This window comes from Nothobranchius furzeri, chromosome 13, assembly GCF_043380555.1.
Source record: "Nothobranchius furzeri strain GRZ-AD chromosome 13, NfurGRZ-RIMD1, whole genome shotgun sequence".
Taxonomy (NCBI): Eukaryota; Metazoa; Chordata; class Actinopteri; order Cyprinodontiformes; family Nothobranchiidae; genus Nothobranchius; species Nothobranchius furzeri.
In genome coordinates, this window is record NC_091753.1 from 44,426,950 (window position 1) to 44,453,116 (window position 26,167).

The 26,167-nt window shown below is 44.0% G+C and overlaps 1 protein-coding gene across 2 annotated transcripts; it reads left to right on the plus strand.

Moving 5' to 3' along the window:
* Positions 1-177: 177 nt before the first annotated feature.
* On the plus strand, positions 178-25,400 carry zgc:153184 (capZ-interacting protein). Of its 2 annotated transcripts, none has more exons than XM_015951317.3 (6): positions 178-292; positions 21,055-21,141; positions 21,226-21,297; positions 23,122-23,187; positions 23,764-23,967; positions 24,399-25,400. In XM_015951317.3, the coding sequence occupies exons 1-6, from the start codon at positions 287-289 to the stop codon at positions 24,786-24,788; spliced, it is 825 nt and encodes a 274-aa protein (XP_015806803.3). In that variant the 5' UTR covers positions 178-286; the 3' UTR covers positions 24,789-25,400. The 2 variants fall into 2 exon arrangements, with proteins under 2 accessions (XP_015806803.3, XP_015806802.3); XM_015951316.3 differs by lacking the exon at positions 178-292 and adding an exon at positions 20,823-20,943.
* Positions 25,401-26,167: the final 767 nt, after the last annotated feature.

The window sequence follows — 26,167 nt, forward strand, 5'->3', positions numbered from 1 at the left end:
TGCTATCCCTTTAATTAATTATATTATAATACGGTATGTGAGGGCAAAAACAGAAAAAAGAGCAATTTGATGCAACAAATGAGTCTTATTTTGAAAATCCTCTGCAGAATTGCGTGCTTGAAAGTTGCACGCTCCTCCCTCCACATCCACGAGGCTGATTAGGCTCCAGATATAAACACAGTTTCTCCTTCTCCTCTCAAGCTGCAGCAGTTTTTCCCCAAAAGTCTGAAGCGGATTGGAGGTAAAAATTCCAAGAGGGAGACGGTGTGTTTGGAGCATTCCAGGGATGGAGGTAGAAATTCTGCTGAATCTTGTGCTTTAAAATCTGAGGTTTTTACACATTTTACGGTTTTCATCTAAATCAGTAAGTCACATGAATGTGGCTTTTCATGCTGTGTTGGTGTTGTAGATTATTGTATTGCTGTTTGAACCAAAAAGTTGCCTGTTTTTCACTTCATTATGACATAAAATCTGTCACACATTGGCTTCTAACAGGCCAACTTAACCGCACAAACACAAAAGAGCCAAAAATTCTCACCAAATCAATGTTCCCCGTTTTCCACACTGACGCAGACACATTTCATATCAAGTGGCTGCAGTGCCTGAGGAAGGAAAAGGAGCAGATAACAACATCTGTCTCAAGTTTGGTGGTTTAAGTGATTTTCCTCAGCAGAAGTCCACTTCTGTCGCCTAAGTGTCCTGGACAAAAGCTAAAAAGAGACGAAGGACTTTTCCATCCCTGTCTGCTAATGTTTTTTGGGGCCTCCTCCCTGATTAAAAAAAAAGCTCTTTCCAACTTTTGAATTTGTTCTTGTTCTGTAAAAAATAGGAAGATAAACACCCAATTTTTTCCTTGACAGCACATTAGGGAGTAGGGAAGTAAGCTTCTGACCTTTGGTTTTCTACCTGACAGCAGAAATGGAAATAGAAATGAGTTTTGACCTTCATTAGAGCACTGCCTTTGTGTATATTTGTGTTTAAATGACCTAAAAAGCATTTGTGTCATGAGTCTACAAGTTGTTCTAGAATCGTGGAAAGAAACCAAGAATGACAATAATGGTGAACCATTACCTGAAACTGTGTTTATCACATCTATATGAATACTCTCCACAAGTTTTATGTCTTTATTTGAATGTAGAATCAAAAAAACTTCTTTATTTTTCTGTAGATGGTGTTGAATGAACTCTGAAAATGACATATAAACCATTCTGAAGTGCTTCTTTTGTGTAAAAATAATGAATAAAAATAATAAATAAATTATTATTTCACTCCATGTAGATGGATTCTAGAACAGCCTGAGTTAGGAGAAATGGCTTCACATCCTAAAAGTCTCATTCACCCTCTCATTTAACTCATTCACTGCCAGCCGTTTCCTGATCACTAACGGTCTTCGCTGCCAGCGTTTCTCACCGTTTTTACTATTTTTTTAAGAGTCACAGAACGTTGCGCGCTAGCATGATATCGATGCCAAAACAACCAAAACAAAGAGGAGACTCACCTCTTACATCAGGAAGAAGCCGCGTGTTTCGAGTGTTATCCGTTTTTTCATAATCCGTTGTCAAATTGTGATCGGCAGACGCTTTTCCGGTTCGCGCCTCACTTTTTTTTACAGGAACGGCCCAAAACGATCTCCAAACACATGGTTGTGTTGCTTCCTGATCATGTGATCTGTGACGTATGCGGATGAAGATCGGCTTCAGGGCTGAGATGTTTGTTCTCTCAGCGCTGGGGCTCGTTCCGATGCTCAAACAGTAAAAAAAATGCAAATGACGACTTTAGTCGTCATTGGCAGTGAACGGTTGGATCTAAAATGACGACTTTAGTCGTCAGTGGCAGTGAATGAGTTAATACGTCTGCTGTGGTCTCCGGTATGAATGAATAACTTGAGTTGTTTTCCGTGGGGAAAAATTTCTCTCTCCAGTTTGAGGATGTAGCGGTTAGCTGTAATAGTGGAAAACAATTATGTTACGGGCCTTACTCATTAATATTCATGATATGCAAACATCTCTCCTCTGATTGGCTGACAGCAGTCTACATCTACCACCATTCACTCTTCTCTCTTGGGTACAAAAAACAATATTTTATCTCCACGAACAACACAAGCCTGAATATGGTCCTCTGGAGTTGCTAACGCTAATGGTTAGCTCCAACTAGCTGAGATTTTTATGTGTTTAAGCACATTTTAATAAATGTTTCTACCTTTTCCCACAGAGGTGTGTTTGTTACCATCACTGATTTATTTTTACCAGATTAATCAGAAACCAAACACACCACTGGAGGTTGTTCTATAAACAGGCTTGTCTTAAGAAATAGTTATAGAGGGTGTTCACATTTTCTGTGTTGGTATAGCAAGCTGATGAAACACTGGAAAGTTGTGTAGTAGCGTGTGTGTGTGTGTGTGTGTGTGTGTGTGTGTTTAATGCACCTGATTTTTGGGTGTGTGTTTTCTGCACTGGTGGTTTTCCTTTGGTGGAAAAACAGCAGAGGAGTGAGTATTTGGGATTGTGTTGCCAACCATCTGGCGAGCACACTTCTTATGTAATGCACCGTAAACCCAACAAACCAGTTCAGTTCTGATCCAACCACTCCACTAATGACTTCATTTCCCCTTTCTTCCTATGCAGCGGTACGTCATTTGAAGAGTGTTGTTGCATGATTTTTAAAGCTCTCACACCCCAAAGTTTGTTCTACGAGCTCTTCTTTACCAGCAGATGTTTGTGAAATCTTCAGATTTGTTTGTTTGGCGGCAGACTTCATCGATTCATGACATAAAACAAGATGATGACTGTAGAAAGAGTCATGCAGACTCCGAGGTCACAAGGCTGCACCGTTGTGTGATTTGCCTGAAGAGTTTCTTACTTTATTAAGACGGTTAAAGAATTTAATATGAAACCGATTAAATAGTAATGTGCACAGGGTGACGTTAATAGAAAAATCACATTGTACTGTTTCCTGTAAGTTTATTTTGACTTTATTCATATTTCTTATATTTTCTACCTGATAATTACAGATTTTAGCTTTATTGCGATTGGATAAAAACCATAGCAAAGTATTTTAGATGGTTTTATCACGTTTTTGTTGTTGCTGTTGCACCTCAGTCTCAGGAGTTTAAGGAAAAAAAGCTTTTGTTGCCTGCAAAATGTTTAACTGCATTAGAAGTACGTGCGTACAACTTGTTTTTGAAAAAGGTGCGTGCACAGAAAAACTTCTTCTGGAAAAGGAAGTGGCGCCGCCTTTAGCGGCTAGCTCTGAAGAAGACTGCAGGAGTGGTCAAAACTGTCAGCAAAAAGGTAAAACAACATTTTCAGTGTTAAAAAACAGCCTAATAATGCAAACATGTACTTATCTGCTAGATATATGGAAGTGTAGAGCTGCCACCAAAGCAAAATAAAATGAGAGCAAAGTTACGTTCATAATGTTATTGTTCCAACAATATAACTTTCATGTTTGCAAAATATAGACATTTTTCACATTTTTACAATCAGCTTCTCTAAATCCGAGACCATGGCCTTGAATAGGAAAAGGGTAGAATGCATTCTTCAGGTCAGGGAAGAGGTCCTGCAGTATCATAATGTCTTGTTTACGAGTGAGGGAAAGATGGAGTGCGAGGTTGATGGGCGGATTGGTGCAGCGTCTGCAATGATGCGGGCGCTGTACTGGCATGTTGTGGTGAAGAGAGAGCTGAGCCAGAAGGCAAAGCTCTTGATTTACAGATCGATCTACATTCCAACCCTCTTCTATGGTCACGAGCTTTGGGTAGTGTGAGAACGAGTTCACGGATACAAGCGGCCGAAATGAGTTTTCTCCGCAGGGTGGCTGGGCTCTCTCTTAGAGATAGGGAAGAAGCTCGGTCATCCGGGAGGGGCTCGGAACATACCTCCACATTAAGAGGAGCCAGTTGAGGTGGCTCGGGCATCTGGTCAGGATGCATCCTGCACGCCTCCCTGGTGAGGTTTTCTGGGCACGTCCAACCGGGAGAGGACCTAAAGGAAGACAGGACACACTGGAGAGACTATGTCTCACGGCTGGTCAGGGAACGCCTTGGATTTCCCCGGAGGAGCCGGCCTGTGTGGCTGGGGAGAGGGAAGTCTGGGCCTCCCCACTTAGGCTACTGAACCCGCAGCTCCAGATAAGCGGATGAAAATGGAGCGATGGATTCTCACAATATAAATAAATTCAAAAGTAGATAAGGAAGAAAAAAAGTCATAATCTGAGGCACTTGGAACAATTATTTATCATCATCTAAGCCGACGCATTTCAGTTACGTGCAACCTTCTTCAGGGCATCAGATCATGACTTTTTTTCTTCTATATCTACTTTTGAAAATGTTATGATGTTGAAGAGCACCCGAGATACTACAGAAATTATAGATATATCTAGTCCCACTGATGCACACTCCCACCTGTTTTAATAAATAGTATATTGTATGAATGTGATATTTATGTTGTGTGAACATTAAATGATTTAGTTAGAACATGGCTGACATGCACATTAAACAAAATCAGATCGTTCCATTAACATCTGCAGACTGTCAGATATCATCTTGACTTTATAACCTACTTTACTCTCAGATCTCCCTTAAGAGCAGTTAACCCGCTCTGTCTGCACCAGCTGGTTCTAATTCTGGCATCTGGCCATTCTTCTTCCTTTTTTGGCAGCAAGAGCGCAAACATAAGTGCTCCAAGCAGCTTTTACTTTGCAAATACCATCCCACCCTTGAGGTAAATTTAGTATTTGGCTGATGTTACTAATTACTTAAAAGTTTGACTAATAGATGTACATGTACATGTAAAACATTTATTAGAAAAAGAACATTTGAATTAGAATGCTAAAAATAAAAATGGTGAAAGTTAAAGTTAGAGCTCTGAAGCTGTTCTTGCGTTAGCGAGGAGTTTGTTAAATGTATATTTTTATTGAGGTTGTGATATGTAGTTTTAGGCTGCTGAGTGTTTTTCTATGGTCATTTGTAGTTGAAGGTGCAATATGTAAGATTGACATCCTGTGGTCAAATTTGGGTACTGCAGCCCACTTTTCTAAACAAAAAATACCTTTCTTGCTGCCGTTTTGTGGGTTTCGAACTTGTGTATTCAGCATGTTGACATATAACTTTGTTTGTTAAAAGTGATATCCAAATGAAGTCTATGAAGAAGATAGTTTCATGGCTGTTGCTAGGTACAGCACCAGAGGATTCTAGAAGACAAGCAAAGATGAGTCATTAACAGTTAGTTGATAAGTAGATAAATACAATATTATATCTGGTGTTAGCACTATTGGGTGTTTTACAGTTGGGGCACTTACTATACACTTATCATGGTAATGTGCCTGGGGAAATACAGGAAGTGTGGCGGCTTGCCGACTTGCTGTCAGCTTGCTGTTATAGTTCTGGACAAATAATCAAAGGACATAAAAGGCAATGATTGACTCAGTTTTTACTTCACACATACATTTCACTGTAATATCAAGTTGTTGGTGACTGAAAAAGTGGCTTGAAATATTTTTAGACCCGACTATTAGCTTCCGATTCACTGTTAGTATTGTTAGCTCATAGTTAGCCTCTCTAGCCTGCTTTATTCAATTTTAGAGTTAAAAAAAGATGCTGTGACCTCTTAGGAGCACAAGAAATAACTTCTGGGTCACTTCTGTTTACTGGCATTGGTTCTTTAAATAACTCTGCAGCTTTTTGCCTGCCGGTGTTGGTGCTGCAGCATTAACTCAGTGCAGACATGGCAACCTCACGGTCTCTTGGATTGTGAACAGTAACTACGTTCCTCTTTAGAGTTTTTGAAAGGAGGGGGGCAGGGGCTTTTCTGGTCGCAGTCTCCCTGGGGTCCCTGTACTCTGGGGCAGCTCCTAAATCTCTGAGACTTGGAGCTCCTTCCATCTGCTATGCATCTTTGGGGGTCAGATCTGTGGCCCCTCACACTCTCTATTGTACGCTCCTATAGAGAAACCTCACATATACAAGCGCGTGTATGCACACAGGTGCTCACATGGTGCTCGCTTAAGTATGACATTAAAAGCAGAAGCTTTGATGCTCCACCTGAGAGTAAATCTGTAAGGCTTGTCACCAGCATTCAGACATTGATGGGCTCGACACACGGGAGGCGACAAACGACCGCAATCAGCGAAATTTGTCGCTGTCGCTTTTATTACCAGACACACGGGAGGCGACCCGCGGCCAGTGGCAAAGCCGTCTACGCGTTCTGTTCCATGGTGAAATCGAAACGTCCGTTGTTTTGCTTAGCTGTGTCAGGTTGGAGGGAATTAAGGTTATTTAAGCGGTTCAGAGTTAATAAAGTGGTAGATATGATGTTTCACAAGGTGCTGCTAGAGTTATGTGAAATCTTACTGCTGATTTTACTTTATAAAACATAATAATAATCAACTTATCCTTCATGTTTGCTCGGAGGTGTACGGAGCATCCTGTCCACTCATTGGTCAGTGAATGAAACCTCCGTTGATTGGTCCTCGTCCGAGCGACAGCGATGAAAAGTTGAAAATGTTTCAACTTTCTGGGATCGTGTCGCCGGGTCGCCTGTGCACGACACGTGAACGAGCGCAAAATTTCACACACACGTTTTTCGCGTTTCGCTTGGTAGGAGGGAGACCCGCGATTATCGCTTTGTCGCGCATGTCTCATTGAAAATAAATGGAGGAGAGGCGATGTCGCCTCCCGTGTGTCGAGCCCATAATTCTGTTTGCTTCACAGCCAGACAGGAACACGGAAAAAATAAAATAAAACAAAAATTTTTAAAAAGAATTTTAGAAAGGAGAAAAACGGAACCCCGAGCCATCTGAGAAAGAATTTGTTTCAATGTAACCTTCCTTTCAACATGATTGAGACATTAGGCTGTTTTGTGATTAGTTCACTGTACATTTGTTACATCTTGCTCCTTTAAAACAAACTCAAATTTGTGTAAATCTTCAATTAGCATACTACGTTGCACTCAGATATTGAGAAAATAATATAGATGTGCTGGTAAATTGATCAAACTTAAAAAAATACATTGTAATATTAAATGTAAAATCACACGTCATCGCAAAAGAAGAACGCTGGGGATTTATTTGTTACAACACGTTTATTTTGGTGCTGTGAGCTCCTCCTGCAGCCTCCTCGTTTCCTCTGTGAGTAAATAACGTGCTGAAAACCCCTTGAGGAGGGCTGAGGGAAGGGACGTGGAGTCAGGATGAAAGAGGTGGTGTAGGGTGGTTTTTTCTGTAAATGTCCTGGAACTATTTCACCATGCCACAGTTGCACCTTTCTCATCACTTCATCACTGCAGGGCGTTCTCAAAGCCAGTGGATTATGTGATCTTATGCTTGCAAGAAGTGCCAAACATTGTGTCACCCTGGGGCGGAACAGCAGAGAGACTGGGTAAAAGGACTGAAGCAGGTCTTCAGGGTTTTGTCCAGATGTTTAATTAACTCTCCTATTAGTGTTTTCATTGCTTTATCAAGATAGAACCCCAACATTTTCATTAAACACTGGATTCACTAGATGTTTACACTTTAGGGTTCATTTTAAATCCTTTACTCCCATTATCTACATTAGTTATTGAATGTTGCATCTCCTTCAACATCTTTACAGATTCAGCTACATGAACAATAGAATTTTTTGGAGAAAGAATTTTTAGCCCCTTTCAAGTTTTTTCTGTGTTAAAATGTTGAAATTGAGCTTACTGAATGGCCCGTGTTTGGAAAATCCCTTTTACAAACGAATTAATGGAAAGTCAGGATAAACATGGACTTGTTGACTTCTTAAAATAGCTTCAGTCTTTTGTAATTTCACAGCAGTTCACACAAGAACGAGAAGAAATTCACATCATCATCAGCTTTTACTTTGCTGGACTTGACCCATAGATGGAAGGAACTGAGATTTATTAAGTATTAAGTATTAGGCACATTTCCACTGTAGCAATTAATACAAATTAATTATGACCAATAAGATGTGATATTCCATACAAAATGAAATATCATTCTGATGTTTGATTGTTTAATCAGAAGATTCTAGGGTTCTTTGCTTGTTCAGTGACCATAAACACACCGTATTAATTCAGACAGAGTCAGTATACAGTTTATAAAATGAATTTAATTATTTTTCTTAAACTAATAATTTATACATGACAAGATATGAATAAGGAGATGTGGTGTGGTGGATGTGAGGTGTTGTAGCAACCACTCTGTGTATCTGAGAGAAATTGTGAAATCTGGGTGTAAAATAATTTGTTATAACTAGAGAGATAGTTATTGATGAAAACCTCATCAGACACCAGTATGCAGGCTTACGATACCCTCGTATGAGTTGCTCCCGGTGGTGCGGAGGGTTGTGGTCAGAGAGTGGTGAGGTCACTGGACGTTGAGACGATGATACTCAGAGATTAGTAGCTTCCTCTGAGTTCAGCTTCCCCGACCATGAGATGCAACCCAGGTCTGCAGATTAGGTGTCCAAGGTGGATGTCTGAGAGTTGGAGTAGCTCTGAAAAGAGCTGTAGTGTCTGTAATCACTTGCAGCATCGCAAAGGAGTTTGTTTCAAAAAAAGTCTTCTTTCCCGATTTGGCCAAATCGGGGTCAGCTGGTAACTGAATTAATTGGAAAGTAATTCTTGTTTCATTAAACTACTTTGCTATGATTTCTGGCCAAGTTTGGCCAATCAGAATTTGACAAGTTTCTGAGTATTAACCAACATCCCTCAGAAAGCCACGCCTTCCTTCAGATACAAAAATGTTTTTAACCTTAACATGTATCTTATTGTAATGTGTATGAGTGTAAACAATGTTTAACTTGTTAAATCTGGTTTGTGATATAGATGGATCATTGTAAGAACAATATTCATTTTAAATTCATTGATTTAAGCAGAGATTATTCAAACATTTGATTTAAACATCTTGTTCTTTCATCACATATGATTATTTAACTTATAACATCGTGGAGTCTTCACTAATTCAGTGTGAAGAATGTTCGTTCACACAGAGAGTGCAGGAACCTTGGATGAGAATGTTTGTTTGGATGTTTTGTCTTCATGGAATGTCGTCACGCGCTGAGCAGAACCTTCTGGATTTAGAAGGTCGCATAGAAAGTGGATTTATTTCTGTAGATGAAAGGTTATTATGTTGATCAATACATGAGAAAATTGACCCTAGTGGACGTTACACCATCGGAACTCCTGGGTCATTTTACGGGACCTTCACAGTATGTGCATCTCTCAGTTTCCCGGCTGGCCAGAGAGGACCACTTTCCAGGCAATTTCAGGAATCAACAGCGTATCTGCACTGGACTTGGAAAGGCTCGGTAGAATCACTGGGTGGGACTGGGTGGTTAACTCGTTCTGATTGGATGTAACTCTGTAAGAAATGACATCGGCAGACGTCACCCAAAAAACATCATTTGTTAAATTGCAAGAGTTGCTGGAGAAGCGGAATGTAAAGAAAACAAAGTAAGCCGTGTCGATTCAGCTTTAAAATCGCCGTTTCAATACTGCCGTGGAAATCCCTCGAAAACGCTGTAATTAACGCTACTTTGTGCTTTCCTACATAATGCTTTATACGCAACACAGCTGCTCTCCTTGTCACCAAATGATTTAAATTATGGCATTCTTTGAAAGAATTAAGTTTTTTTAATGTTATTAATGTCCATGGATGCCTTTTGGTGGTGATCAGTGATATCACTCACTGCCAAAACACTTGCAATATGCTGGCGTCTTAGCAAAGTCCTAACAGGGACAGTTTTGTATGGAGATACAGGCTCACTTCCCCTGTCCCGAAAATGTCTTGTAACTTCGATAGTGGAAGCGCAGCTATTGCAAATAAACACCAAAATCTTGGAGATTGGAATTATTTTAAGATGGCAGCAAACCACTTTAGTCTTGATTGAACTTGACCCTTAGTCCTGGACATAAAAGCTATTTCTCAGAACAGAGGCTGCTCAGAAAATGATCTACAATGGGTGAGACAGTCATTCTTCATACGTTCTACACAGAAAAACACTTCCAAATCACAAACGAGTCAATGAGCCTGCATTCAGACAAAACGCACATCACCAGCAGCGTTCTTCTCCCAGATCTTCAGAAATGTATCTCCTGTTTTTGAGTGGTTCATATTTTTTTCACCAGTTTACAGTACCAGTCTGCAGCACCTCCCTTTGAGACAGCTTCGGTTTTAGTTGCAAACTTAAGATGTAACTTAAATCTGAAAAAGTCCAATATTTACAGGACGTGTTGTGCTTGTTTTCCCTGGAAGGCAGCTGGCACCAAAGAGAGTTTTCTGTTCTCTGTGGAACAACCTTCTGACAAATAGACCCTGCTGAACAGCTAATCTCTGGGTTTCCAGATAAATGAAGTCATTTATTTATCGGCTCTCTGGTCTGTTATTCCTCACCTTTCTGCTGATTTTATAACCCAAGCGGTTATGTCCAGGTTTACCATCACGTGCTTTTCTTCTCTTGCCTCTGGAAACGGAACAAGACAAATCCAGCTTTTGTCTGCGGTTCTTCTCCTTTCACACTGGCTGGTCATACAGTAAATCTCGTGCTTCCATCAGAAACAAAAAGAACGTTTATGCCAGCAGAAACACTGCTCACTTGGCATTTTTTGTGTATTTTTATACAAAGAGACATACAGTGGCATTTCAACATGTGTCATTTTTAACCTTTTAAAATAGTTTTAGTTATTTTACTTTGCAACGAAGGCTTTTTTTCAACATGTTATTGGAAAACTTGTGTTCCTTAGCTTAAGTTCAGCTTTTTCTCCATCGTTGTTCGTGCTTGATTAGAGTTTGCCTCAGATGTGGTTTAACATTTCCAGGAACGCTCTCTGAGGAGCCAAGGGGTTACGGAGCAGAGTTGTGATCCAAGCTGCCCGAACGGCTCTGGGGCTTTTTCCCAAGCACCGCACCCCAAAAATAGTTCCCTTGTTGAGAAACATAGTTTCCCACTCTTTTACAGTCGTTGTTGGGGTCCCAGCTCTGATATCCATCTTTTTTTCTTTTCTCGTACAGTTTACAGTACAAATGCTGCATTTTGTCTCATCGGAGCTAAAAAATCTCATAAGGGGTGGTCATTCAGTAAACATTTTGGTTAGGAAAGATAATCCCATCAGTATCTCTAAACTTTTAATCAGCTTCTTAGAAAATTAAAAAGACTGATTGTAACAAACTAGATGAGCATCTTGTAAAGTTTCTGATGCTGGAGAGGGGTCTGAACACTCGTTTGACTGCATTTAATCACATCACATCTGTACCACATATGCGTGGAACAAAACTTAAAGAAACTTAAATTTAACTGAACTGACGTTGCATGATAACATTTTTGTGTTAAGGCACTGAGAAGAAAAACTATGTTGGGTTTGTGTTGTAGCCGGTGGGAAATGATTGAATGATATTTACAAGTTTAATCAAAAATAAATAAATAAATATCAACATTTACATCCATCCATCCATTTTCATACGCTTATCCGGAGTCGGATCGCGGGGGCAGTAGCCTAAGGTGAGAGGCCCAGACTTCCCTCTCCCCAGCCACTTGGGCCAGCTCCTCCAGGGGAATCCCAAGGTGTTCCCTGGCCAGGTGAGAGACGTAGTCCCTCCAGCGTGTCCTGGGTCTACCTTTAAGCCTCCTCCTGGTTGGACGTGCCCAGAAAACCTCACCAGGGAGGCGTCCAGGAGGCATCCTGACCAAGATGCCCGAGCCACCTCAACTGGCTACTCTCGATGTGGAGGAGCAGCGGGTCTACTCCGAGCCCCTCCCGAATGACCAAGCTTCTCACCCTAACTCTAAGGGAGAGCCCAGCCGCTCTTAGGAGAAAACTCATTTTGACCGCTTGTATCCGCAATCTTGTTCTTTCGGTCACTACCCAAAGCTCATGACCATAGGTGAGGTTAGGAACGTAGATCGACCGGTAAACTGAGAGCTTCGCCTTCTGACTCAGCTCTCTCTTCACGATGACAGACCGGTACAACGCCCGCATCACTGCAGATGCAACACTAATCTGCCTATCGATCTCACTCTCCAGTTTTCCCTCACTCGCGAACAAGACCCCAAGATACTTAAACTCCTCCACTTGGGGCAGGAAATCATCCATGACCCGGAGGAGGCATTCTACCCTTTTCCGAATCAAGACCATGGTCTCAGATTTAGAAAAGCTGATTCTCATCCCAGCTGCTTCACACTCGGCTGCAAACCGCTACAGCGAAAGCTGAAGATCACGTTCTGATTAAGCCAACAGGACCACATCATCTGCAAAAAGCAGAGACCTGATCCTTAGGCCATCAAAACAGATGCCCTCCACACCTTGGCTGCACCTAGAAATCCTGTCCATAAAGGTTATGAAAAGAATCGGTGACAAAGGGCAGCCTTGGCGGAGTCCAACTCTCACTGGGAACGAGCCCAACTTACTGCCGGCAATGCAGACCAAGCTCTGACACCGGAGTACCCCCCACAGGGTCCCCCGAGGGACGCGGTCAAACACCTTCTCCAAATTCACAAAACACATGTAGACTGGTTGGGCAAATTCCCACACACCCTCCAGGATCTCCCTATGGGTATAGAGCCGGTCCAGTGTTCCACGGCCAGGACGAAAACCACATTGCTCCTCCTGAATCTGAGGTTCAACAATCCGACGGACGCTCCTCTCCAGAACCCCTGAATAGACCTTACCAGGAAGGCTCAGGAGTGTGATCCCCCTGTAGTTGGAACACACCCTGCGGTCCCCCTTTTTAAATAAGGGAACCACCACCCCGGTCTGTCAGTCCAGTGGGACTGCCCCCGATGTCCATGCGATATTGCAGAGCCGCGTCAGCCAACACAGCCCCACAACATCCAGAGCCTTAAGGAACTCCGGGCGGATCACATCCACCCCTGGAGCCTTGCCACAGAGGAGTTTTTTAACCACCTCAGTGACCTCAGAACCAGATATTTGAGAGGCCAACCCAAAGTCCCCAGACTCTGCTTCCTCACTGGAAGATGTGTCGGTGGGATTGAGGAGGTCTTCGAAGTATTCTGCCCACTGATCCACAACATCCTGAGTAGAGGTCAGCAGCACACCATCCCCACTATAGATAGTGTTGATAGCGCACTGCTTCCTCCCCCCTGAGGCGTCAGATGGTGGACCAGAATCTCCTCGAAGCCGTACGGAAGTCTTGCTCCATGGTCTCACCGAACTCCTCCCATGCCCAGGTTTTTGTCTTGGCGACCACCTGAGCCACGTTCCGCTTGGACTGCCGGTACCCGTCAGCTGCTTCTGGAGTCCCACAAGCCAAAAAGACCTGATAGAACTCTTTCTTCAGCTTGACAGCATCCCTAACCGCCGGTGTCCACCAGCGGGTTCGGGGGTTGCCACCACGACAGGCACCGACGATCCTGCGACCACAGCTCCTGTCGGCCGCCTCAACAACGGAGGCACGGAACAGGGTCCATTCAGACTCAATGTATCCCGCCTCCCCTGGAACATTTTGGAAGTTCTGTCGGAGGTGGGAGTTGAAGCTCCTTCTGACAGGAGACTCTGCCAGACATTCCCAGCAGACTCTCGCGATACTTTTGGGCCTGCCTGGTCTGACCGGCATCTTCCCCCACCATCTGAGCCAACTCACCACCAGGTAATGGTCAGTTGACAGCTCAGCCCCCCCTCTTCACCTGAGTGTCCAAGACATGCGGTCGCAGGTCAGATGAAACAACAACAAAGACTATCATCAAGCTGCGACCTAAGGTATCCTGGTGCCAAGAGCACAAATGGACACCTTTATGTCCAAACATGGTGTTCATTATGGACAATCCATGACTGGCACAGAAGTCCAACAACAAAACACCACTCAAATTCAGATCGGGGGGCCGTTCCTCCCAACCACACATCTCCAGGTCTCACTGTCATTGCCCACGTCAGCGTTAAAGTCCCCCAGCAGAACGAGGGAGTCACCGGAAGGAGCGCTCTCTAGCACCCCCTCCAAGGTCTCCAAAAAGGTTGGGTAGTCTGAACTGTAGTTTGGTGCATAAGCACAGACAACAGTCAGAACCCGTCCCCCCACACGTAGGCGGAGGGAGGCAACCCTCTCATTCACTGGGGTAAACCCCAACGTGCAAGCACTAAGATGGGGGGCAACACCCCTGCTCGGCACCTCTCAGTGGGAGCAACTCCAGAGCGGTAGAAAGTCCACCCCCCTCAAGGAAACTGGTTCCAGAGCCAGAGCCATGCGTTGATGTGAGTCCGACTATATCTAGTCGGAACCTCTCAACCTCACACACCAACTCAGGCTCCTTACCCACCAGAGAGGTGACTATCCATGTACCAAGAGCCAGCTTCTGTAGCCGAGGATCAGACCGCCAAGGTCCCAGCCTTCAACTACCACCCGTCACACACTGCACCCGACCTCTTTGGCCCCTCCCACGAGTGGTGAGCCCATGGGAAGGGGGACCCACATTCAGGCTGTGCCTGGCCGAGCTCCATGGGTGAAAGCCCGGCCACCAGGAACTCGCCAACGTGCCCCAATCCAGGCCTGGCTCCAGAGGGGGACCCCGGTGACCCACGTCCGGGCGAGGGAACATGGTTTCCATTTATATAATTCATCATAAGAGGTCTTCGGGCTGCTCTTTGTCTGACACCTCACCTAGGACCTGTTTGCCATGGGTGACCCTACCAGAGGCAGAGAGCCTCAGACAACTTAGCTCCTAAGATCATTGAGACACTCAACCCCTCCACCACGGTAAGGTGGCAGCCCAGGGAGAGGCCGGTGGGAAATGATTGGATGATATTTACAAGTTTAATCATAAATAAATAAATAAACATTTACAATAGAAAATAAATCTAAAAGTACAATTGCAGGGGAAAACGTATCCTGCAAATGCAAGGTGAAAATAAATATACACTTATTCCAATACTGATTCCTGACTCTGCAGGTCTGACTTGCCAAAAACGTATGGCTTGTTAGTCGTTTTCTGAGGAAAAAATTTGCTCTGGCGCTCCTGTTTCAGGAAATCGAAGTTAGCTAGAAAATGGCAGGATTTAGAGTCTTGCTCATCAATATTCATGATATGCACACCTATCTTCTCTGACTGGCTAACAGCAACACAACTCTTTCAACTCCTTCATTCACTCTTCTCTCTTGGGTAAAAAAAATCCAACATGGATGTTTAATCTCCACAAATAACACAAACCTGAATGTGTTCCGCCATGTTGTGGTTTTGCTAATGCTAGCTACAACTGTTAGCCTCTAAAGTTAGCTTCTATTACTCTTTCCTTGCCGCCAAATCAACACAGTCCTTCGTGGTTTCAAACCAAGATGAGTGAGTCCACGAATACTAATCTGATGTAGAAGAGACTGGATTTTTCTGACCTGATGCATTTCCCATCAGTTTCCTTTCTGCAGCTAATGCAGACGATGGGGATTGAAGACTATATTTGCGTTAGGCAATAATGTGCAGCTCGGAGTGTCTTCGTCTTCGTCTTCGTCTTCCTCCGCTTATCCGGGTCCGGGTCGCGGGGGCAGCATCCCAATTAGGGAGCTCCAGGCCGTTCTCTCCCCGGCCTTGTCCACCAGCTCCTCCGGCAGGACCCCAAGGCGTTCCCGGACCAGATTGGAGATGTAACCTCTCCAACGTGTCCTGGGTCGACCCGGGGGCCTTCTGCCGGCAGGACATGCCCGAAACACCTCCCCGGGGAGGCGTCCAGGAGGCATCCTGACCAGATGCCCAAACCACCTCAACTGGCTCCTTTCGATCCGGAGGAGCAGCGGTTCTACTCCGAGTCCCTCCCGAATGTCCGAGCTCCTCACCCTATCTCTAAGGCTGAGCCCGGCCACCCTACGGAGGAAACTCATTTCGGCCGCTTGTATCCGCGATCTCGTTCTTTCGGTCATTACCCAAAGCTCATGACCATAGGTGAGGATTGGGACGTAGATCGACCGGTAAATCGAGAGCCTGGCTTTCTGGCTCAGCTCCCTCTTCCCCACGACAGATCGGCTCAGTGTCCGCATCACTGCAGACGCCGAACCAATCCGCCTGTCGATCTCCCGATCCCTCCTACCCTCACTCGTGAACAAGACCCCGAGATACTTAAACTCCTCCACTTGAGGTAGGACCTCTCCCCCGACCCGGAGGTGGCAAGCCACCCTTTTCCGGTCGAGAACCATGGTCTCAGATTTGGAGGTGCTGATCCTCATCCCAGCCGCTTCACATTCGGCCGCGAACCTACCCAGCAAGAGCTGAAGGTCAGAGCTGGATGAAGCTAGGAGGACCACATCATCCGCAAAAAGCAGAGACGAGATTCTCCTGCCACCAAACTCGACACACTCCACACCACAGCTGCGTCTAGAAATTCTGTCCATAAAAGTGATGAACAGAACCGGTGACAAAGGGCAGCCCTGGCGGAGTCCAACCCTCACTGGGAACAGGTCCGACTTACTACCGGCTATGCGGACCAAACTCACGCTCCTCTGGTAAAGGGAATGAATGGCCCTTAACAGAAAGCCACCCACCCCATACTCCTGGAGCGTCCCCCACAGGATGTCCCTGGGGACACGGTCATAAGCCTTCTCCAAATCCACAAAGCACATGTGGATTGCTTGGGCAAACTCCCATGCCCCCTCCATCACCCTTGCAAGGGTATAGAGCTGGTCCACAGTTCCACGGCCAGGACGAAAACCACATTGCTCCTCCTCTATCTGAGATTCAACTATCGATCGGACCCTCCTCTCCAGTACCTTGGCGTAGACCTTTCCAGGGAGGCTGAGGAGTGTGATCCCCCTATAGTTGGAACACACCCTCAGGTCACCCTTCTTAAAGATGGGGACCACCACCCCGGTCTGCCACTCCCTAGGAACTGCCCCCGATGACCACGCAATGTTGTAGAGACGTGTCAACCATGACAGCCCTACAACATCCATAGCCTTGAGATACCCAGGACGAACCTCATCCGCCCCCGGGGCTCCGCCGCTGTGTAGTTGTTTGACTACCTCAGCAACTTCTGCCCCCGAGATCGGACAGTCCATCCCCAGGCCTCCCAGCTCTGGTTCCTCCTCGGAATGCGCATTGGTGGGATTGAGGAGCTCCTCAAAGTATTCCTTCCACCGTCCGACTATAGCCTCAGTTGACGTCAGCAGCTCCCCATCCCCACTGTAAACAACGTGAGCAAGTTGCTGCCTTCCTCTCCTGAGGCGCCGGACAGTTTGCCAGAACCTCTTTGGAGCCGATCGATAGTCTTTCTCCATGGCCTCACCAAACTCCTCCCACGCCCGAGATTTTGCCTCGGCAACTGCCACTGCTGCACCCTGCTTGGCTATCCGGTACCTGTCTGCTGCCTCCGGAGACCCACAGACCAGCCACGCCCTGTAGGCCTCCTTCTTCAGCCTGACGGCTCCCCGAACCTCTGGTGTCCACCAGCGGGTACGGGGGTTGCCACCACGACTGGCAGCGGCCACCTTACGACCACAGCTAGCAACAGCCGCCTCGACAATCGCAGAGTGGAACAAGGCCCACTCGGACTCAATGTCCCCCACTGCTCTCGGGACGTGGTCAAAGCTCTGCCGGAGGTGGGAGTTGAAGACCGTCTTGACAGGTTCTTCTGCCAGGCGTTCCCAGCAGACCCTCACTATGCGTTTGGGTCTGCCAGGTCTACGCGGCATGTTCCCTTGCCATCTGATCCAACTCACCACCAGGTGGTGATCAGTTGACAGCTCCGCCCCTCTCTTCACTCGGGTGTCCAAAACATACGGCCGCAGGTCAGATGATACGACTACAAAATCTATCATCGACCTGTGACCTAGGCTGCCCTGGTACCAAGTGTACCGATGGGCATCCTTATGTTCAAACATGGTGTTCGTTATGGCCAAACTGCGGCTTGCACAGAAGTCCAATAACAAAACACCGCTCGAGTTCAGATTAGGTGGGCCGTTCCTCCCAATCACACCCCTCCAGGTCAAGCTGTCATTGCCCACGTGAGCATTGAAGTCCCCCAGCAGGACAATGGAGTCCCCTGATGGAGCACTATCTAGCACTCGTCCCAGGGACTCCAAAAAGGGTGGGTACTCTGAACTGATATTTGGCCCATAAGCACAAACAACAGTCAGGACCCGTTCCCCGACCCGAAGGCGCAAGGAAGCTACCCTCTTGTCCCCCGGGGTAAACCCCAACACACAGGCAGAGAGTCTCGGGGCTAACAAAAAGCCAACCCCAGCCCTCCGCCTCTCACCCGGAGCAACTCAAGCAAAGTAGAGTGTCCAACCCCTCTCCAGGTCTCGGGTTCCAGAGCCAATGCAATGTGTCGAGGTGAGTCCGACTATATCTAGCCGGTACCGCTCAACCTCTGCCACAAGCTCCGGCTCCTTCCCCACCAGCGAGGTGACGTTCCATGTCCCAAAAACTAGTTTTCTTGTCCGGGGATTGGACCGCCAAGGCTCCCGCCTTGGTCTGCCACCCGATTCGCATTGCACCGGACCCTTCATGTTCCTCCTGCGGGTGGTGGGTCCACAGTTGGACGAGCCCATGTATCCGGTTCGGGCTGGGCCCGGCCGGGCCCCATGGGCGAAAGCCCGGCCACCAGGCGCTCGCTCACGGGCCCCAACCCCAGGCCTGGCTCCAGGGTGGGACCCCGGTAACCCTCCGGGCCGGGTACTCCGACTCTTCGTTTTAACCGCCATGAAAGATCCTTCGAACCGTTCTTTGTCTCACCCTTCACCTAAGACCAATTTGTCATGGGAGACCCTACTAGGGGCACTAAGTGCCCCAGACAACATAGCTCCTAGGATCATTAGGGCACTCAAACTCCTCCACCACGATAAGGTGACGGTTCAAGGAGGAGCAGCTCGGAGTGACTTATCATATTTAAAATAGAACAGGTACGAAATTATTTACCAGTGAACGAGAACTTAAAGTATTCAAATGGAACATCAGGATTAGTACCTTCATCTGAAATCCGTCATATTCAGCCCTACACATATCTACTGCCCTCTGGTGGTGGATCTTTGTGTGGCAAGGGACCATTTAATCACTTTATTATTATTATATTTAAAAAGCAGATTATTATACAATTGTTATATTAACATTAGTCAATAAATAATTCAGTTTTATAAACTATATTTTATTATCACTTTGTATTCACAATGCGTATTTAGTATCAGTGTGTGTCTGCTCTGTCTTCTCAAACCCCAGTGAGTCGTGGCAGCCGGCTGCTCACACTGGTTGTGCAGCACCAGGCTAAAGACCAAAGATGACAGATCATCTGCTGCTGTGGCCCCCAGACTCTGGACCTCTCTCCCTCTGAGCCTGAGATCAGTGGACTGAGTGGTCTCCTTTAAAAAGCAGCTGAAAACTCACCTGTTCTGACCTTTGTCATCACCCTCTCTTTTTCTGCTCTTTCTACTTATTTTGCCTTTCCCCGCGATCCACTGATTTCCCTCTTTCCTATTTCATTTTCTCTCTCCCTTTCCTTACATTATACTTTTTTAAATCACAATTTTAGTTTTTGCTATTTTAAACATATTTTAATGATTAAAAAAAATCTTTTTTATACTTTACTTTTTTTGTGTGAAGCGCCTCTTAATTTTTATCTTGAGAGGCACAATAGAAAAGATCGTTTTCTTTCTTTCTTTCTCACTGAACCAAGTTCTGCTGGAGGTTTCTTCCTGTTAAAGGGGAGTTTTCCTCTCCACTGTCACCACATGCTTGCTTAGTATGAGGATTGCTGTAAAGACTCTGACACAAGTCAGTGACTCGATGCAACCTGCTGGGTTTCCTTATGTAGAAAACGTAACTAATTGTCATAATGAACTGAACTTGAGACGACTCTTGTCATCATTCGACACTTTATAAACAAACTGAACGGAACCAAATTGAATTGTTTCATATTTAGTTTAGTTCTCCTGCCTCCTTAGCAATGCTTATGAGTTTATTATGAAGGGGAACATGTTAGGTGTCCAAATTATTGAATAATTCCTTCTGCTGGACGTTTTTTAATTTTAATTTTTTTTTTTTACAAATCTTTGTTCCAAGCTTCGAGCCCAGAGCGACAGCATTTTTACAGAAATTAGAAGAAAAAAAAAATAAAACATTTGTTCACCCAAAAACATCTGAGCAACAACTCAAAACAAAGAGCGCCGCTTCCTTTGCTTTGCACGCTTGTGACTCTGGTTTGGTTTGGTCATGAGGGGGCCTTTGTTTACGAAGAACAGGAAGGAGTTAACAATTAGATGTTGCAAAATAATGGTGCTGGGGGGGCGGATCCTAGTAATTGCTGTTTATCAAACAGGAGAGAAGAGAGCTCAGGGAAAGGTTTGGGATTTGAGAGAAGCCTCCATGCTTGGGTGGAGGAGAGGCGGTTGATGGTGGGGTCATGTTGGGAACAAGAACAGAAAAACAAAACAAGGCGTGAGATTAACATTTGGAATGTGTTTCTGTGACGCTCTGGGAGATCTGTGTTTTTATGGGCAGAGATCCAACGTTTGCACACCAAAAAAAAAAAATCTGGGTCTGAAGGCACTGGATGTGCATGACTCAGGAAACACACAGTGAGTTTGGAGGAGAAAAATAAATATTTTAGAGCTCAATTTGAATAAAATGGAGACATGAGGTGAAAGGAAGGGGAAAAAGAATGATGGAAATTATGAAATAGCAACATGATGCAGGAGAGTATGCAGCTCTTACTCACTGGGCTCCTGCTTATCACCGCAACTCCAGATAGAGTCCTCCTCAAAGAGGGGGTGTGCAGAAAACAGCCTGGGAATACTGGGAAGGACAGAAAAGAGTGATAGCGACTGGGTGCTGGGTCGCTGCTGTCACATGCTGCAGCGTGATGCTGAACAGCTGCAGGGTGAGAGACTCATTTCCTGTCCTCTTTAAGTTTTGGTTCAGTTCTTCAAAAAACAGACCCAAGCTGGTATTCCTCCCCAACTCAGTGTCTCAGCTCGGCTGCATTTTCTCCCAAGGAGGAAAAGGAAGTGAAACATCGAGTCTTCTAAAGGATGAAAACTGTGCAGATTTGCTTTGTGCACATTAATTGAAAAATTATTTGTAGTTTTCCTGCACGGCAACAAAGGAAATCAGGGAAGAGTATCATTTAATGTGGTTTTTTTTCTCCGCAGAAGGATTCTCCATCCAAGCCTTCTGTGGCGGAGCTGGCTGGAAGGTTAAAAGGTCAAATTCTGCCAATTCCCAACTCAAATGATGAGGTCGCTGCACATTTTATATCTGTTTTCAGTTTTTTTAATTGCTCATTGCTAACAGATTTTTCTCTCCTCTATGTCTCTTTTTAGGTGCCGTTTAGAAGAAAACCTCCAAGCTCCCTGAAGTTTCAAAGTCCAGAACAAGAAAATGATGAGTCTTCTGTGAGTAATTGACTTTTTCTGGATTTATCGTTCTTGCAGCATCACAGTCCTTGTGGACTAATGCGCTTTTCCCTTTTCTAATTCCACCTGACATAATAGAGAAAATGTTTCCTGTCTGTGCATTATTATAGGAATCCATATTATTTGTCATAAAGAGAGCATTACATGATCTAATTCAGACAATAATTGTACATTTAAGTAATTATTATCAATTGCAACAGTCTAAGTAAATATTAAGACCTCTAAAACTTTTTTCTATTGATACAAAAGAGAAAAATAAAAGAATTATAGGAAAACACTGTCATTTAGTTTAGGTTTCATTTTTAGTTAAAGAGCATGTCACCCCCTACCAGTTTCTTACTCAACTCCCACTTCCTGTTTGAAAAATGCAACAAATGCCTAGCAGACCGAGAGGGTGGAGCCACTAACAAACACACACACTCACGACATTGTGACATCATAATGTACCATCTAACATCATAGTGTACCTCTTAGCCAATAGCGATGGCAGATTTAAATTCAAATGCAGTGCTGAGTTTTTACCTGACGACGGTGCATCGCTGACAGTTTTAGGCAGAATATTTAAATTTTAACTAAGATGAATTAAAATGCCGAATTATTGACTACACTTGTCTCCAGCACGATCAGACACACATTTATATAATTTGTCAGCAAAAAAATGTTGATTTGGAGTGACTTGCTCTTTAATTTTAAGCAATAACATTTAGATTTTTTAAAGAGCGGAGAAACAAAAAGTGAAAATTTTGAAGGAATTAAAAATAAAACAAATATTTAGAAAAATTATAAAAACTAAAGGTAATGGAGTCATCTCGAGAATTTTATTCTTCTTCATGAATGTCTGCAGGAAGGGTGTGTATATTTTTTATAATTTCTTATTAGTTATTTATCAATGACGCTATTAAATTATGCAATTCATGCTAAATTAGTTCTCTCCTTTTCACAATTTAACTTTACTTTATGTTTTTGCTTTATTAGTCTAATTTTATAAAATTAAATAAAGTTGGAAGATTTTGAAACAAACTCATGATAAAGGAAGAAAACTAACAGAAAAAAGAATTAGATGACAAAAATGACACCAAATATAAAAAGTAAAATGTAATTCTAATCTAAATATTAAGTATGTTTTTAGCTGTTACAGTTAAGGGTGCATTGTGTAAGAATTAAGTAATAGTGACATCCTGTGGTCAACTGTGGTTGCTGCAATCACATACTCTCTCCTTGTTGCTAAATATGGATGGGAAAATAAAGTTTATACATGTTGCAACAATCACAAAACAGTTCACCTGGGTGGGAATGTGTGTGTGTGTGTGTGTGTGTGTGTGTGTGTGTGTGTGTGTGTGTGTGTGTGTGTGTGTGTGTGTGTGTGTGTGTGTGTGTGTGTGTGTGTGTGTGTGTGTGTGTGTGTGAATGACTACCTGTGTTGTGAAGCGCCTTGGGGGGTTGTAGAACCCTAGAAGACACCATCAAATGCAAGCCATTTACCATGAAATACTATGCATTTATGTATTTTATCTTTAATAATCTCTGATTTTTTATGAATCTATTTTTATCACAACTTTTTCAATTGTCACTTTTAACTTTTCACTACTTTACAAGGAAGATTTTGTCTTATGCTGCAAAAAATAAACTTTAACGTTATTAAAATTTACAACGTAGTAAAATAAATTATTTGGAGAATAGCATTTTGTTTCCTCTTAGTATTGTTGTCATTTTTACTGTATTTATTAGAAGGTATATAAAGGCAGCAATCATGTCAACGTGAATTTCCTGTGTTTAATTCAGATCTGACTGTTTTTATTACAGAAACCAGCATCACCCAGTAGCATTAAAATAAAGCTGAGGAACTCAGCCATGATTGAGAAGCTGCAGGTTTGTGTTGTTTCATTATTCAGTTATAAAATAAAAGCTGCAATGATAAAAAGTGTTATTAAACAGTGGCTGCTCGAGTCACTGCTGCCCCCTACTGTTGCGTTTGTGCTGGTGCAGCCAAAGCTACTCAGGGCAGAAAGGAGGGAGGGGTTTCCCCCGAAGGCACAATCTGCTCAGATTAATGACTTGATGGGATTACGGGCCACGGGGGTTCTGGTGAGGCTCTAACTCATCACATTAGATCCTTTAGTTATCGGTTCCCACCGACGGGCAGCCATGGGACAAAAAGGCTGCCGGTTCTCCCTCTTCCTCTTCTCCCCTGTGCAGGTAGGTTGCCCCGGTTGTCTTGAACCCATTTTAGGGAGGATAAAGTTAGTGTTTGTACTCATCTGAGGAGTTTTTGAAAGCAGAAATATTTTAAAATAGAGGACAGAAAATCTGAGTGACAAAATGTTTACTTTCTGACAACCTAAATGCATGGATCTCCATTGATCTGCATTAAAAAAAATTAGATGTCTTAATAAGTTGATCTGAGTTTAGCAGAAATTATTTCAGGATGTTGCTTCCTCCCTGCAGGCCAACCTTGCTCTGTCCCCCACCGCTCTGCTGCCTTCGCCCAAAGCTCCTGAGGTAAAGCTGCAGCCGGCACAGTTGTCCCCTGCCTTGGCCTGCAGCCCCCTAAGCCCCCCCTTAAGACCGTCACAGCCTTCCAGCGAAGAGGAGGATCCCATCAGCTTCGACAGCCCCCCTGAAGGCACGCCGCTGCCAAGCTTCAACAAGGTGAACACACCAGCTGTGCAGCACAGAAAACACAAATCTGCTTACGACACAGCCAATTTAATCCCTTTAATTTATGTGGCTATTTTAGTTTATTTGTCATTTAAAAGACTAAAGAAGGCACTAATGAACCAAAATGAGCCGAGGCCCATCACACAGCTTTAGGCAAATGCACTCGGTCCCTGCTGATGTGCTTCATTGGTTGCTGAGCATCTTCTGTATTAACAGGTCTGAGATAATCCAGTGCAAAATGGTGGATTGAGGATTTAATCCCCTTAGCCTAGTTAGCCTCAGGTACCTCTTGTGAGGTGTTCTCACGCAAACACTAATTAGATCTGTGCACAGAAATCATTTAAGGATGAAAAAAAGATATTTAATTATATATCCCTTTGTTGGTTTGAGGAGCTCTAATCAAATTTATGTTTTCCACACAGACTCGCGCACGGTTATCGTTCAAGAGACGCCCACCCACCAGGCAGCACAGAAGGGCAGCAGGAGAGGAAGTGGAAGCCGCTAATGGCCAACAGCCCCCGTGTGAACTGGATTTTCCAAGAGAAAACGGGGACGAGGAGCAGGCTGAATCTGGGCATCTGGGAGGTCTGAAAGAACACCGAGAGGAAGACTGTGAAAAGATGGAGGCCGAAGAAACCCAGAGTGACCCAGACGAGAGGGGGGATTTGGAACAGGAAATGGAACAAGTCACGCCCACGGAGGCTTTGAAGGAGGATCAGCAGCCGTTAGAGCAGCTAGAAGGAGAAGATGAGACGGAGGAGCAGGCCAAGACGCCTCTGGAGGCAGATTCTGGAGAACATGGTGCAATGTGAACTATTAAAATGTTTTTTTAATTATTCTGTGCTTTCAGCCAGAGAACTTCTCTTTTATAATGCTTTGTTGCCCTCTCCTGGCCAGCTGTGGAAAAGGTCAGAGAATGAAGGAGAGAAACAGCAGATTTATGGAAACAAGGAGCTGATGTTTTATCCACAATCACAGGAGGTACAAAGTCTGCTGTTTTTATGACAGCTACCAGTCATGTGTCCACATCTAGAGGCTGTTACAAAACAATACTGATATACATAGGAGCTACAGATAAATGTAAACATATTAGATTTATGATTTCAGATAAATAAATGTTTATTCTAATATCAGATTACTTTAAATTAAGGTTGTATATTTTCTTTGACGTATAAATATTTTTAAACCTTCTGCTTATTGCTTTACTCTTTGCTTCCAATTAACAAGACTTCCTAGTATGTTTTACACTGGTCTTGAGTTTTCCCATCGTATCTGAGGGACTTTCAAACGTTTTCTTGAAATTATTTCAATTTTTTTCCCCCTAAAAATATTAAACCTGGTTTATTTACCTGACCTGGATTGCATATTGTGCTTAAATAACGAGAACAGTGGACAGCGGAGGACAAAAGAAGCATAAATAACTATAAAACAGATGAACAGGATTTGAAAAAAAAAAAGTCACAAAAAAACAATAAACCGGGTTTAGAGCAGGCTGCTGATGTCAAAGTGCCCAAAGAACACATTGGAAATCTTTTTTAAGTTTTTTTGTTAATTCTTGGCACAACGCTGGCTAACCATGTGAGTTTTAGGAGATTTTTTAAAGACAAACCGGATCAGATACGCGACTGAACAAAAGAAAGCAAACAGTCCAGAGTTCACGGTAAGCTCTGGAAGACCTTCGGAAGTGATCACGTACAAACAACTGACTTTATTTACATTTGATAGTATTTTGACTTTGCATGTTTCTGAGTGGAATGTTAATGCGACTTCTGTTTGATTTTGCTGGTAAAAAATATACAAGATGCAGTAATACCAAAAACTATCATTTAAGTCAAACAAACATGTGTGTGTGTGTGTGTGGCCACAATGCCTTTTAAAAATGGAACAAGGCAGTTTATGCTTGCTTTTAGCACCCCCTAGTGTCTGTTTGTAGAACTGAAAGCAAAACCCATCTCCTCCCTGTGCGTTCGTCTTTTTAACACATTAATCTAACAGCTGAAGTGTCTCCCCAGCCTTCCTCAGTGTCTACAGGAGTGATTCATCACTAAATTAAACAAATCAGCTATGTTCATGATCTAAAGCATGCAGGAAATGTGCTGGAAGCAGACTGCAGCTCCAGGTATGTCAGCTAAATCCCGAAGTTGCAAGTGGATTATACTGGGCACAGGGGGGATAGGGGCTGGGTGGCCTT

Bases quoted from the DNA above. Each gene is read 5' to 3' on its own strand.
- zgc:153184 (XM_015951316.3), top strand. The intron at 21,142-21,225 runs GTCGCTGCACAT...GTCTCTTTTTAG, and splicing joins TTCCCAACTCAAATGATGAG to GTGCCGTTTAGAAGAAAACC. The intron at 21,298-23,121 runs GTGAGTAATTGA...TTTTTATTACAG, and splicing joins AAGAAAATGATGAGTCTTCT to AAACCAGCATCACCCAGTAG.